We start from the raw sequence: 13985 nt of genomic DNA, 5'->3' as shown, positions 1-13985 counted from the left end.
TCAGGTAATTCTGCACCAGAATTAAAAAGCTGGAAACTTGGTGATCTTTTGTACAGATGGCAATTGCAATTATCCATTCTGTGCGGCCTTTTTTGAGTATTGAAAGTCTGTCATTTACACAGCAGCACACCATCATTTCTTAAGTGATATGTAAAACCACTTCATTGTTCTGTATTACTCCCCTCTGGGGAAGGGTTGTTACACAGCAAACAACACAGGCTTGCAAATGTACATGGACTAACTGGTTACAATGTGGTATAAGGAGGGCTGGGGAACATCCTTTTTTCTGTGTTTGTGTTTGTGTTTTTGTTTTCTAGCACCACCTAAAGAAAATGGAGGGTCGACGCCTGGATTTTGATTACAAAAAGAAAAGACAGGGCAAGCTGCCTGATGAAGAACTTCGCCAAGCGCTGGAGAAATTTGATGAATCAAAAGAAATTGCTGAATCAAGCATGTTCAACCTTCTGGAGATGGATGTGAGATATCCCTTGCTGATCTTTGAGCTGAATCTTAAAAAGAGAAGGATACAAGTTCAGCAGTGAAGGCAGTCTGAAGCAGTGTAGAACTTGAAATCTGTATTAAATCCATGATGCTACAGATTCCTGTCGCTGTACAATGGGGAAGCACTTGCTTTCTCATTGGACTCAGTGAGAGGCTCAGAAACCACAGTAATGTACCACCTACACATTAGTGTAGGACTAATTTTATAAGTATTTTATAGGTAACTGAGCTAAAGAACATAAATCCTCGGTAGCATCATTGTGCTTCCTAACTGCATAGTATTACTTAGAAAACAAAAATATATTATTTCTTAAAATTAGTTACATGTAACTCATGACTTTTACTTAGCTGTGGTTTTAGGGTTTGAGCCAAGGCTTTTGCTCAAGTGTGTGGGCTGCTGAGATGATTGGTGAAGATCAGAGATGATGAACTCACAGCCCCATGGTCTGTGCTGTAAGCAGATGCAATAGTGACTAAAAAGGCCAATTACTGTCACTGCTTAAATCTGACTCTGCAGCATATTTTGTGCTTACAGACTGGCTTAGGACTGAGCATCTTAGTTTTTTTAATCTATTTATAATTAATGTTGAAACTGTAAAATCAAGTGAGAAGAAAAATTTCTCTTTTGGAGGAAAAAAAACATTTCAGCTGAAGTCTGTCTTACAGAATATGTAGTCAAAGGAAACTCGGTTTAAATATTTCTGTTGAAGTAAATGATTGGATATATTCAAAGTTTAAATACACATCTAATTCTAATTAATTCTTCAGTTTGTTACCAGATTGCTGTAAGAGGGGCCATAACAAACCTGAAAATATTTGCATTTAAAAACTAAATACAGCTGTGCTGAAATGAAAGAAGTGTAACAAATTTGTAGTTTTAATCCTTGCAGTAACATCCAGCCCTGTGTGGCCAGATAATACTGACTGGCACTACACTACTCTGTGTCTACCATGGAAACTGCTGGCAATTGCATTGCCAACACAAGAGTTTTGGATGTTTTTTCCCTCATGAAGTGGAATGCTATCTGCCTTCACTACAGATATTCTAAACCCCAAACGTCATAGTATCGTCCCATTGTTGTCTGCTTCACAGGCCAGAATACAACAGAAGCATGACCTTAGTCCATATGGTTTTGTGCCCCTCAAAGGCAGGGTGGGGAACATATATAATGCTTTCATGGCAGTCTCATTACGGTCCTTTTATTTTTGTAGCGTATGCTGACCAAGGTAGGTCTGTAGGTTGCTGTTTGAGTAAATCAGCCATGGAGATGATCAGCAGAGAAGGGGTTCATTTACTATTCCAGTTCAAGTCACAACCAGTCATGGTAGTGAGTAAAGACTGGTACGTAACTGCATACTACAAAGATGAATCAGGTGTTTAGAGAGATAAGTAAAAATGCCTTTGCAGTGTCAGTGTGACAGTGGTCTTTACTCGCTATTGCTGAGCTGTTAGCACTCGTCTAAGATCTGATGCTTTAATGTCAATCCTCAGATTGAACAAGTGAGCCAGCTTTCTGCTCTTGTACAAGCCCAGCTGGAGTACCACAAGCAGGCCACGCAGATCCTACAGCGAGTGACTTCTAAGCTGGAAGATAGGTAAGCACTTTTTGTAAGTTTGTTGAATTGTTTTTTTTGTTTTACAGAGGCAGAGAACCTATGAATAGAATGCAACACTGTTACCTTTTGCAATCTGGTAATTGTAAGTTTATGAAAACAAGGGCCATTTCATTAGGTAATTGCAGGCTAAGGTTTATATGTTTTGGAGATGCATATACTTCTGAGTATGATTGAGTGAGGACCAAGCTCAGGAAGGCAGCTCAGTGAAGCTGTTAAATGTGATTTAACTGAAATCAAGTGTTTATAAAATACTGGTAGTCAGTGAGACTTACAATTTGGATTCCTTACCATTCCTGCATGTATTCACAAAGCACTCTCTGAGAGACGATGTTAATGATTGCTATTGAAAAAGAACATCTTGTTATGTTCTCATCTATGTGAAGATCTTCCTGAGCCAGGTAGTGAGACCCCCATCATTTGCAACTTATTAAATATTCTTTTTTTTCCAGCTTTATTATCAGATCAAACTTGATACAAGGCTTAACTGATTTTACCTCTTCCATCTCTTTTTCTGTAACTGCAAATGCTATCTCAGAATTGATACAAAATCTTTTAAATAGAATTTTAGAATTTTGGGGTTAGAATTTTTGTTTTTATTAAAACAAAACAGATTGTACTCCCTTGAAATGAGGAAAATAATGTTTGTAAAAGCTTATCAGCTTCCCACACATATGTCCTTCTTCAAGGAAACTTAACATACAGGAAGATTTCTTTAGTTCGCATGGTTCTAGAGGACTCTTCCTAAAAGTTAGACATAGTTACCAAGAGCAGACAATGTTCACATACTGTGTGAAGGCAGCTTGTTAATCATATATGATTCATTGCTGTTTTCTGATGTCATTATTGTAGATCTAATGTTTTTGGGTACTACTGTGTCTGTCAGTGTTTATTTTCTCAGAGCACACAGTCTGTAAGCCTCATCCAGTTCAAAGTCCTAAAATTTCTTTGCAATTAGGAGCAGCGCTTGTTTTGTTAGGTAGGCTGCCCAACAGGCTGTTTCTGGATAGTTTGCAGTACTGTCTAAACAGCTAACAGAATGATTTTCAGCACTTCCAAACGAATACTGCAATTCCGTTACTTTACATAAGCATTAAAAAATCCCCAGGAGCAGGTTGTTATATATTGTTACATATAATGTATACATTACAAGACAAAGTGAGGATACCTTTCTCCGCAACAGATTTATCTTTCTGTATCAATTCAGATAATCCTTTGTCCTTTTGAAACTTCTGCTAAATGATCAGTATCTTTATTTTAAGTTTCAGCTGTTTTCAACAGCCTCAGTCAACCAACCTCAATCAAACTTCTGTTACAGATCAGCTGAAGTAAAACTGCATAAACGTAGTGTGCATCCCTAATTGTAAAGAGTCTGCTGGCTAAATCATCCTTTGTCCACAGCACTGGGCACAAATTAGAGCACAGTGATATATGCTCATGCCAACATATATCTTGTCTTTCCCTGCTGGTGGTATGCAGGCAGCAAAGAATGCATGGCCCTGGGTTTTAAGGGTTGTTTTATTGACCTTATGGACTAGAAAATAAATAATGCTTTACTTTTAAGCTGAGAAAATTTGTTACTGTTCACTCTCAGTGATGTCTACAACACATACTGCCCATTTTCTAGATCCTTTTTTAATAAAATGATGTGAATGAAACTTGTTCATGCTTTTCTTTGGCATGGACAACGTCTTCTAACTGCTAAGACTTTCATGTTTAAAACATTGTCCAAAGAATTTTTAAAGATATGAGTTAGACTGCAAGACCATGAAAAATTTTAAAATGCACTCAAGTCTTCTATTCTTTCTGAGCTCTTTAGCTTAGGCTTCAAAACTTTCTTCAGGAACTGTCAGTGCAATAATTTTCATTTTTCTTCTACACATTAGTGGAAGGAGTAAGCTTCCTTAAAAAATGCCACAATTACAGGAACTGGGACTTCAGAAACTTGACAAACATTGGGAGATTTGCAATAAAAGTAATAATGGAAGGTCAGAAAAGGCTTTTCCTTTCAGACTCTTTTTCATCAAGCAAAAGGAGGCTGCAGTTTCCAAGTGAACAAGTGACAGAGCAACTGGGAAGCAGGAGTGGTTTCCTTGGAGATGTTTCTTTTCTTAAGAAACATGGCTCCTGCTGAGCTTTTGGGTAATTTTTAGCAAGTCACTAGAACTGTCACTTTCTAGTTCATAATCTGTATAAAATGGTGTTTGTTTCACAGAAGTATTAAGTGTAATGGAACTTGTTTAACTGTTTCTTTCTTCCAACATTATGGTTTTGAAAAGGTAACTTCTGTTAATGAGTGAAACACAGCAAAGCCTTTTTATTTGTTTATTTTGACATCATTAATTTATGCTTTCAATATGTTTTATGTTTTCGTTTATGAAGAAGAAAAGCAGTCTCTGGGGACAGACTAATATTAATAACATTTTGGGCGAAGGGGAAACCCTTGTTATGAGGACAAAACCCAGTTAAGTTAGAAGCAGTTCTTTTAAACAGATAAATGAAAACATGCTATCAACACGCCTGGGCCAGATCTAGAGAAACTTAGGGCAACCAACTTGTCCTTTAAATTCAGAAGTCTTGACTCAAGTATTCTTTCATATGCAATATTAGAAATATATATGGCAGTTTTCTGCATAAGCTCCTCTGATTCTGTTGTCATCCCTTCCCTGGATGTTACCCTGGAATTTGAAAATGTACCCTTTTCTAGTAATTCTAGATTTCTCAATTAGAAGAATAAGTTGACATCAATGATACATAATGTTTTAATTTTGAGAATCAGGAAAAGTGGAGTTGTGTGCATTTGTGAAACAAGTATTCCAAATTACAGATTACTGAAGTCTGCAACTGAAGTCAGTACATTCCCACACAGTCTCCTCACATAATGACAAGAGTTGGCATCAACCAAGTGACTAGTGAAGGCTTGCCAGGGACAGAAGCAAAAATCATGCTAAAAATGGGAGATGTTTGTACAGCTCTTCTGTAAGCATTGCTCATCACTTAACAAGCTTTTCCCCATTAGAAGCGCTTTGTTATTGTTAGACAAAAAGAAGCCAGACAAAATGCTATGTTCCTGGAGGGAACTTCATGGCATAGTCACATCAGGTGGTTTTTGGTAATTTAAACTAAAGTAAACAAAAAAACACTCCAAATGCCAGAATGTGTTCAATCTGGATCATTGGTGGATGGCAACTTCAGCCATGGAAATAATATTGTTTGGTGCATCTCATCTGTTAACAAGAATCTAACTCTTGACATTTAACTTCATGTTTTGGCAGAATAAAAGAGGCATCTTCACAGCCCAGGAGAGAATACCAGCCCAAACCTCGTATGAGCCTGGATTTCACAACTGGTGACAATACTCAGCACAATGGAGGAATATCTCATGCCACCACACCCAAACCATCAGGTAATGGCAGTAGCAATGTGAGAAGAAAAGCCAGCTCTGTCTGAAGTTTTGCTACAATGCAGAAGTTCCAAGTTCCATGCTTTCTTCTAGAGATTAGTTGTTCCATATTGAGGGAAAATGAGAAGGAGGATAGTATGGGTATTTCTTTGTAAAGTGTTCACATCCCCAGGCAGGAGAACAGAGATGGATCAACCATTGCTTTAAGTGTGTCTTTGGGTCAAAAATTTTCTTAGTCCTATGCGATGGTATGACCTTGACTGGATGTCCAGGTGCTCACCAAGCCACTCTATCAGTCCCCTCCTCAGCAGAACAGGGGGAGAGAAAATAAAACAATAAAACTCGTGCGTCAAGATAAAGGCAGTTTAATAAAGCAATAGCAAAGGTCGCATGCAGAAGCAAAGGAAAGCAGAAGGTGTTATTCAGTACTTCCCATCAGCAGGCATTGTCCAGCTAATTCCTAGGAAGCAGAGCATCAGTACACAGAGTGGTTGCTGTGGAAGATGTATGTCTTAAATATGCCCCCCGCCACCACCCCCTTCCTCCTCCTTTCTCTGAGCTTTTACTGCTGAGCATACATCATATGGTATGGAACATCCCTTTGGTCGGTTTGGGTTAGCTGTCCTGGCTATGCCCGCTCCCAAGATGTCGCTCACCCCCCACCCAGCCTACTGGTAAGGGGGGAGGCTGGAGGGGCAGCCTCGGCTGTGTGGGAGCGCTGCTCAGCAGTAGCCAAAACACTGGTGTGTTATGGCCACCCTTCCAGCTACCAGTACAAGGCACGGCTCTGTGAGGGCTGCTGTGGGGAGAATCTCCACCTCAGCCAGACCCAATACATCCTAGAAGCTCAAAGAGATGCTGCCGTGCTAAATTCACCTTAAAATACAGATCTTTATGAAACAGGCATTTAGAAAACTGAAAGAACAAATGGAAGTTTTCCATGAAAATGCAGAACCCTGAACCCTTTCGCCCCTCACCCACCCACCCACCCAACCTCCATAACTTTATGCTACTTTTTAAAACTAGTTATTGCAACACAAAAAGCCTGAAAGTAAAAATCACTAAAAGGAAAAACAAAGCCATTTGGATTATTTTCTTTGTCCAGTTGGGAGCAACATAAGCAAGAATAAGCATTTGTATGATTGTGCATAATAGTTATCTTAAAGAAGTATTTATTTCACACTAGCACATGCCAAGAAAGCTTTATTATTCGTTTCTCCCAGTAATGATCTGTTTTCCCATGTTGCGGTGAGGACTGTCTTCTGCCTAGACCCTGACCTCAGTTATTCCAGTTTACCTCAGTGACAACTGCTAGCACACTCCACCTTGCAAGACTGGATATTTTTTCACTAGATCTTTAATCAGTATTTCCTTCCTTCCCATCACATGTTTTATGTTCTCCCAGGTACAGGCAGCAATAGCATCTCCATTTGGCACCTGCAACAGGAAACTATCTTGCATGATCTTGCAAACTCCTAGTAAGCTCCTTACTGTGCTAGTGAGGAGGGGGATACAATGGAGAGGCCTTGTGTGTGAGTGTGGTTTGAGTCTTGTATGCTAAAGATCTCCTCATGCAGCTCTCATGCCACCAGTAATTTTCTACCTCACTTCTTTTTTGTAGTGTTTTTTAGCACTTGTCTGTGCTAAGATAGTGCAGACCGATGTTTCTGTGTCTCTTCAGCATTTTTGTATCAGAGAGTGATATTTTTGCAATATTTTTGTCCTAAAATAGCTCAAGCATAGGCCTTCTAGACATAGTGAGTGTTTGAAATGAATATACAGAAAGTTCGAATCTGAAACTTATCCATCCTGAAGCCAATACACATGGAGAAGCTGAAATATGTATTCTTAAAAGTGCCATTATGGTGCAGTGGCATGTGTTGGTTCATTCTGACCACTGGAAGTGCATGAACTTTTACTATGGAAAGTCAGGTAGGGATATAAGTTTCTTTACAATTTAGTGCTGCAAAATCCGAAATATTTTGACCAGTAACAATTTTGCTTTCTGTAGGCTTGAAGCTAAAGAGACTTCAGGGAGGGGGAATATGGGAAATAGGAAGAATATTTATTAATTTCATATAATGTTTGAAAATCTAATCTAACTAATAACATAATAATTTCCATTAGCCATACTAAAGGTTTTATGGTCCGATGTTCGTGAACTAACATATTAGAAAGCTTTCAATTTCAAACTAGTTCTGAATCTGTCCTGGTGGCCCTTCAGTCGGGTGTTTTGTGGGAATGGGGAGGAAAAGTGTTTGGAAACCTCAGATTAAAATTCAGAGGATTAGGAGCATCTAGAGTGGTTTACAGTATAGCTGTACCAATGAAGTCTCCAAATAAAGGACAAAGACGCAGTTGTATCTTCACTGTTGTTCTAATTACATCATTTACTTGAAGTAAATAGACAAAGCATCTCTCTGCCAGTAAAGCTGGAAATACATTAGAACTTCTGCTTTACATTTTGTGTTTTACAAACAGATAAAAACTAGATTCCAAACTGGTCATAGTCATGCTTTTAGGTGTGGGTTTGACTGTAGCTTGGTTCTTTTAGGATTCTCAGACATTTACTAGCAGTCACATAGGAAAACTGAAGGCTGCCAAAGCTGATAGCTGTCTTGTAATGAAGTTTAGTAGTCCAGATTTAGATGTTACCAAAGAACTGTCATCAGCATCTGAGTGATATGAGAAGCAGCAAAATCTGTGGTAGGTACAATGGTAAAAAGGATATGCTGTAACTGTTGGGATTTTTAAGCAGATTGGTTTTTGTGTTTCTTCTCCACAGGTGCTCACATGGATCAGCCATGCTGCCGAGCTCTGTATGACTTTGAACCAGAAAATGAAGGGGAGCTGGGATTTAAAGAGGGTGATATCATTACCCTCACTAACCAGATTGATGAAAACTGGTATGAGGGGATGCTTCATGGCCAGTCAGGTTTCTTCCCCATCAATTACGTTGATATTCTAGTTCCATTACCCAATTAGGATGGCTGTTCCACCACCTCTGACCCAGATAGTTGTGTCAGTACCACTGCTTTCAAAATGCTGCTTCTTACACCTTGTAAGTGCAAACTGCAGGGTTTAGAGTCATCAGTTTCCACGGAGCATCTTTGGTTTATGTGTTGTCATGCTGCATGGTGGTGATACATACTATCTTCTGAGCCAGCATAGTGTGGGTTAGTTTATTGGCCATGCTGGCCTGGTGGTAACCAGAGCCGTTACTGAGGTGAAGCTGGGAAGATGATGGCAAGCAAAGCAGGTAACTCATAGTAAAGTAGCAGGAAGTGAAGATGGTATTGGGAAGATAATACCTATCACCACTGTATTGCTTTTCAGTCTTAGTTCTCTATAAAAGAGGAAAACGTTCTTGCCATTTCATCTTTTCCTTCCTAATGATGCAGTTCACACAAGTCTAACATTGACTAACCAGAACTGTACCTTCCAACCAAACTGGCTTGCTCTTCTCACAGAGGCAATGTAAATGTAGACCCTCTGGTTTCTCATAAAGCAAACCACTGTACTGTGTGTCCTGCTGCTCTCTGCTCATTTTTACGTTCTTAATTATTGTTAAAAGGCCTATTTCCATCTAGAGGTAAACTGTAAACCATAAAATGGGGATTCCTATAGTAAAAACCTTGGACCATAAAGCACCTGAATTTGCCCTTCAGGAACTTTAAGCATGCTCACCAAAAATGCCAGTAAGAGGGCAAGATGGGGAATAAAACTGGCATTTGTTAACTGTTTCTTGTCAAGTCTTGGCACAAAATCATGCTGCTTAAGCACCAGATATCCTTTGTAAACTCATCCACTGAGGAATACAATAACCAACCAAACATGACCCTCACTTCATTTGTTTCTGTCTACCATGTGTTCTTTGAACATCATTTGTGCATATTCTCTCCTCAATGAGGACTAAATAAAACTTACCTTTTTGTGTTGCACAATTAAAGACATGTGGCTGTATATGCAAAAATATTTTCCATATGTTTAGTTGGTTCACTTGTGTTCCTCTGTCCTGCACTTTGTGCATACAGTGCTGTGCCTAGCTTCTTGGCATTCTTTTGGTAACAGTTGCAGAAGTTCTGTTAGTTTAGTTATCCAGAGTTCTATTTATCTAAATTGTACAGACTCTCAGAGATTTAATGTGCTGCTTTGAATGTGCCACTTCAGTACTGGATGATGTGAAATGAAGACAATTCCCTACTGCTTAATGTATAAACTATATCATGGAAAGTATTGATATTTCAAATAAATGCTGAGATAATAACTAGAATAATGTTGTGGATTATTTTTTGCTTTCAAATCTGTCATGCTAAGCAGCTAACAAGAATTTTATTTCAGAAGGCAAATTCCTCATTTCCTGCAAATGTGAAAAATACTTTTTTTGTCATTATCATGTTGCTTCAGTCAATTAAAACTCATATGTATAATACCCCTTATAAACAGGAGAAACTGAACACTAAGCACATTAAATCAGTGGCATGATGACCAGCAATCTTGTGGATAGGAGGTTGTTTCTCATTAAATAATGCTGGTGTTCACAACCCCCCCTAGTAAAGCTTAAAGACATGCTAACTTATAGTTTAATTTTTATTTCATATGACACAGCATTTTATTTCATTTTATATTCTTTGTTGTACACATACTGTGGTGGATTAGCCTTGGCAAAGGGCCAGACACCCACACAGCTGCTCACTCGCTGTTTGTCCTTAGAGAGAGGATAAGAAAGTTGTGATAAAGACAGGGAGATTGCTAACCGGTCACTGTCACAAGCGAAACAGACTTGACTTGGAGAAAGCTAATTTATTAGCAATTAAAAGTAGATCGTGTATAGTGAGAAAAAAAGGACAACTAAAATAGCACCTTTCCTGCCCCATTCCCCAAGGTCAAAGTCGCTCCTTTGCTCCTGACTCCCTCCAACCAGCAGTGCAGGGAGATGTGGAATGGGAGGTTTATAGTCAGTCCATAACAGCTTCTCGCTGCTGCTCCTTCCTCCTCAGGGTTTTCCTCTGCTCCAGTGGTGGGTCCCTGCACATGGTGTGATGTGAATATCTGTGTCATGGACTGCCTCTTCCTCATCTTCCTTTGACCTTGGTGTTCCCTCTGCTGTTTCTCACTCTTCTATTTCCCCCCTCCTCTCTCTGCCTAGCGTGTTTTGCCCATTCTTAGGTTTTCTCTGAGGCACCACCATCTTGCCTGAGGGGCTCAGCTGTGTCCTGTGGTGAGTCCCTTTGAGCCCCCCACTGCCAGCGCCTTGTCACATAACCCCACAGGCCTGTGTGTAAGAGATGTCCCCAGGCACATTGACAGAGACTCTGGCAGAGTAGAACAAGGCAAGTCTGACAGAGGTGGAGCCTCATCCAAGGCTCAGTTCAAGGTCAGGTTGGACAGGGCTCTGAATGACCTGATACGGTTGAAGATGTCCCTGCTTATTGCAGGGGTGTTGGACTAGATGATCTTCAAAGGTCCCTTCCAACCCAAATAGAAATACACCCACACACACAAATATATGTACAACAACTGTTACTTTTTTTACAGTTCTGACCTAAATCCTAGGACTGGCCTCTTGAGTCAGTTTCTGTTGGTGATTGGAAGTAATCTGTTCCAAACAGTTGCATTAATAGTGACTTACTACAGTTAAGAACTATGTTGCAGTTAATTATGTTAATTGTCCAGGCCTAGCAATCACAGGTAGTGCCCTAGCATTCCCCTATTTTATCAAGATTATGATTGTCTAGTGTTTTGGAGAGCGTGTAAACATAAGGCAATTATCTTAGAGATAATTTTACATGGTTTAGAGCAAAAGGATAATTGGTGTCCCACCCAGCTGAGGGGGCCTGTTTTTTAAGTTGTAGGGAGATGTTGCATCTTTCAACAAGAACTAGGCCAGAAGGAATGCAGAGAGTAGTGAAAAACGCTGTTACACGCCATCACTTGATAACATTGGCCCCAGTCTTGACATGTTACATGATTCTTGGCAGTTCCGTGTGCTCTGTTCTCTGTCTCGTACAGGTAATCCCTGAAGAACGCTTTATTCCTCAGGTGGTAAGATCAAAATCTGACTTGGCCAAGGCAGAGACTGCCAGGGCTGACAAAAGTTTGCATCTAAAGCTTCAGTGTTAGGATAAAGGGTGTGATCCAGGAGCTGGAAGAAAGCAGGAGACTGCTTTCACATCTCAAGCAGTTCAAAGCTCTGTGTGCAGAGCCCTGTGACTGTTCCATTCCAGAAGTACATGAGATGTTGTTGATGGAGGCAACATCATTTTTTCACTGGCAGACTTACAGCTTCTGTCATCCTGCTTCTTAAGGTCTATGTTTTCAGAAACATTTAAAAAATGTGAAATGTGACATGTATTCCTAATTACCAAACTTGGCTGTAGAACTGCTGCTTCTCACAGAGGAAATCAGGAAGTCTTCCAGCACTAAGCTATCAGCTGCTGAATATAGCTAAAGGTTTAGGTTTGATCATTTTTGTTGGGTGTTTTGTCAGTTGAACCTTAGGGTTCCATGAAGCTTTTACCTTCTTAGACTTTCTCATTTATTGTGAAGTGAAACTTCCTGAAAAATACGGAAAAAAACCCACCCTGCAACAGTTCCCTGAGCAGTTCTCTATTTAAATAAAGAAATGATTGAACCAAACGAGGGCGGGTTTTTTCCTCTTTTAAAATATCCCTTCACTCCAGATAGGAAGAAAATGATAGTCACACCCAGAATTTTATATTTGAATCTTGGCTTAGTGATTATACAGACAACTCTTTCCTTATGATCATAATGCTTTTCCAACATAAACTACATGGACAAGACTTGAAAACTGCTATGAGGACTTCTTTTCTGGTTTCACATTTGTAGGTCTTTCAAATCTTTATGGCTACTGCTACGCTGAGCGATAGTTCTGTTTCAGGGTGTATCCTAGGCTTGCCACATCTACAGGCTGAGGAAACTGGCTAGACTTATGAAAGCAGGAAACAGGTAGTGTACAGGTGAGTTTTCTTCCCAGCGTAGGAATAGGCTGAGTTTGAGATGGGCAAATGAAGTAAAAAATTAGGGCACAATCCCAGATAACACTGTATAAAAACAAGTGCATTCTGTAGAAGTGAACTTGATCTTAATTTTCTGTAAAGCACCAGTAGGTTGTCTTAGACTTAAACTCAGAATTTCTAGAATGCTCTGTAATTATTATTTTATTATTTTTAAAGTCTAAGTGCTCTGGTAGTTGGACACAGACCTGGAATTTCCAGAAGACTTTGCTGTCCTTCCTTGCCATTTGGACTAAAATGCTGTGGAAGATGGGGATAGCTTTGTGATATATTCTTGCTGTGCACTGTGAAGTACAGATAAATTCTAAGCTATTTACCTTCAATAGTATCTCTCCTTGGAGATAAAGCACAAGGGAGTGGGTCAAAGCAGCAGTAGCTTCTGCCATGCCTTTCTAGAGCTGCTGGCTTTGGAAAGCCCCTGCAGCTTTGGGACTCAAATAGAGAACATCTGCCTTCCAGATGCTGCTGGGGCAGGCGGTGGACAAGCTGAAGTCCCTGTGGTAAGACTCCTCCCCTGGCCTGAAGCTCATTTGGTAGGGTCATGGCAGCCAGCCTCATGCTACTCGCACTCACTTGCACAGTGCTCAGGGCTTGTGCCTTTCACTCTCCCTTCACCTTCTGTGAAACCTGGAGTTGGAAAGAAACACTAACAAAGCAGGGAAAAGGAAAGGGGGCTCAATGACCTGTGTTTCTCTGCTCACCTACAAGCTGGGAGGCTCCAGGAGGGTCTGGACAGCTCTCTGACAAGTTCTGCTTTCCCAGTACATGCAGAAACAAACTGGTGCCACTTTGGGTCACTGCCTGAAACTGGAGGATTCAGTGATTTACCAGCCACCGTCACCAGTGCTCATTTATGGGACTTTCCTGTGCCTCAGTAGTCACTGGCATGTCCTTTGCTCAGAGCATCCATATGGTCAATGAGGTCCTGAAGTAGGCTCCAGCTGTAATTCAGAGCACCACAAGAGTTATTTTACTAATGTTTCTAATGATCCCCATAGTCACTTTGTCTCGTCCCACACCAGAATGGCAAGACGATTTCTGGGGAGATGGAGAGCGTGTGCAAAGAGAGAGGGTGGCTCCAAATCGGGACTCCTTCCCAAGACCTTGGGTGTCTGCACATCCCTGGACTACGAGTCTGCTTGGCACCCCATAGCTACTTCCCATTTCTTCTCCCTGCTGTGGTGAGCACCAGCACCAGGCTCCACAGGCTGTGAGAGAGACCTCTTATAGGCCCCTGTTAGCGGTACTCCAGGTGCTGTGCTCTGGCTCCACAAAGAACACATACCACATACTTTGGTTTGAAACCATGAACCCATCTCTTGTCCCACTTACAGACCTCTATTGTGACATGTTACCTTCACACTTTCTAACCTTTCTCCTCAGGGACAGGATTTGGCATTTCCCTTTGCTGAAGTTCATGAAGTTCCTGT

At 40.4% G+C, this 13985-nt stretch overlaps 1 protein-coding gene across 2 annotated transcripts in view; it reads left to right on the top strand.

The window, feature by feature from the left end:
* SH3GL2 (SH3 domain containing GRB2 like 2, endophilin A1) overlaps positions 1-9791 on the top strand; it is a 101950-nt gene extending 92159 nt beyond the window's left edge. For both annotated transcript variants that reach the window (XM_055791194.1, XM_013302553.3), the window contains exons 6-9: positions 318-476; positions 1994-2097; positions 5391-5521; positions 8304-9791. In XM_055791194.1, coding sequence (XP_055647169.1) covers positions 318-476; positions 1994-2097; positions 5391-5521; positions 8304-8503 — 594 coding nt within the window. In that variant the 3' untranslated portion in view covers positions 8504-9791. The remainder of the gene's footprint in view (positions 1-317; positions 477-1993; positions 2098-5390; positions 5522-8303) is intronic.
* The last annotated feature ends 4194 nt before the right edge of the window (positions 9792-13985 follow it).

The sequence above is a fragment of the Falco peregrinus genome, chromosome Z (assembly GCF_023634155.1).
Source record: "Falco peregrinus isolate bFalPer1 chromosome Z, bFalPer1.pri, whole genome shotgun sequence".
NCBI lineage: Eukaryota > Metazoa > Chordata > Aves > Falconiformes > Falconidae > Falco > Falco peregrinus.
Note: the sequence above shows the minus strand (reverse complement) of the source record. Positions and strands in the feature narration are given on the sequence as shown.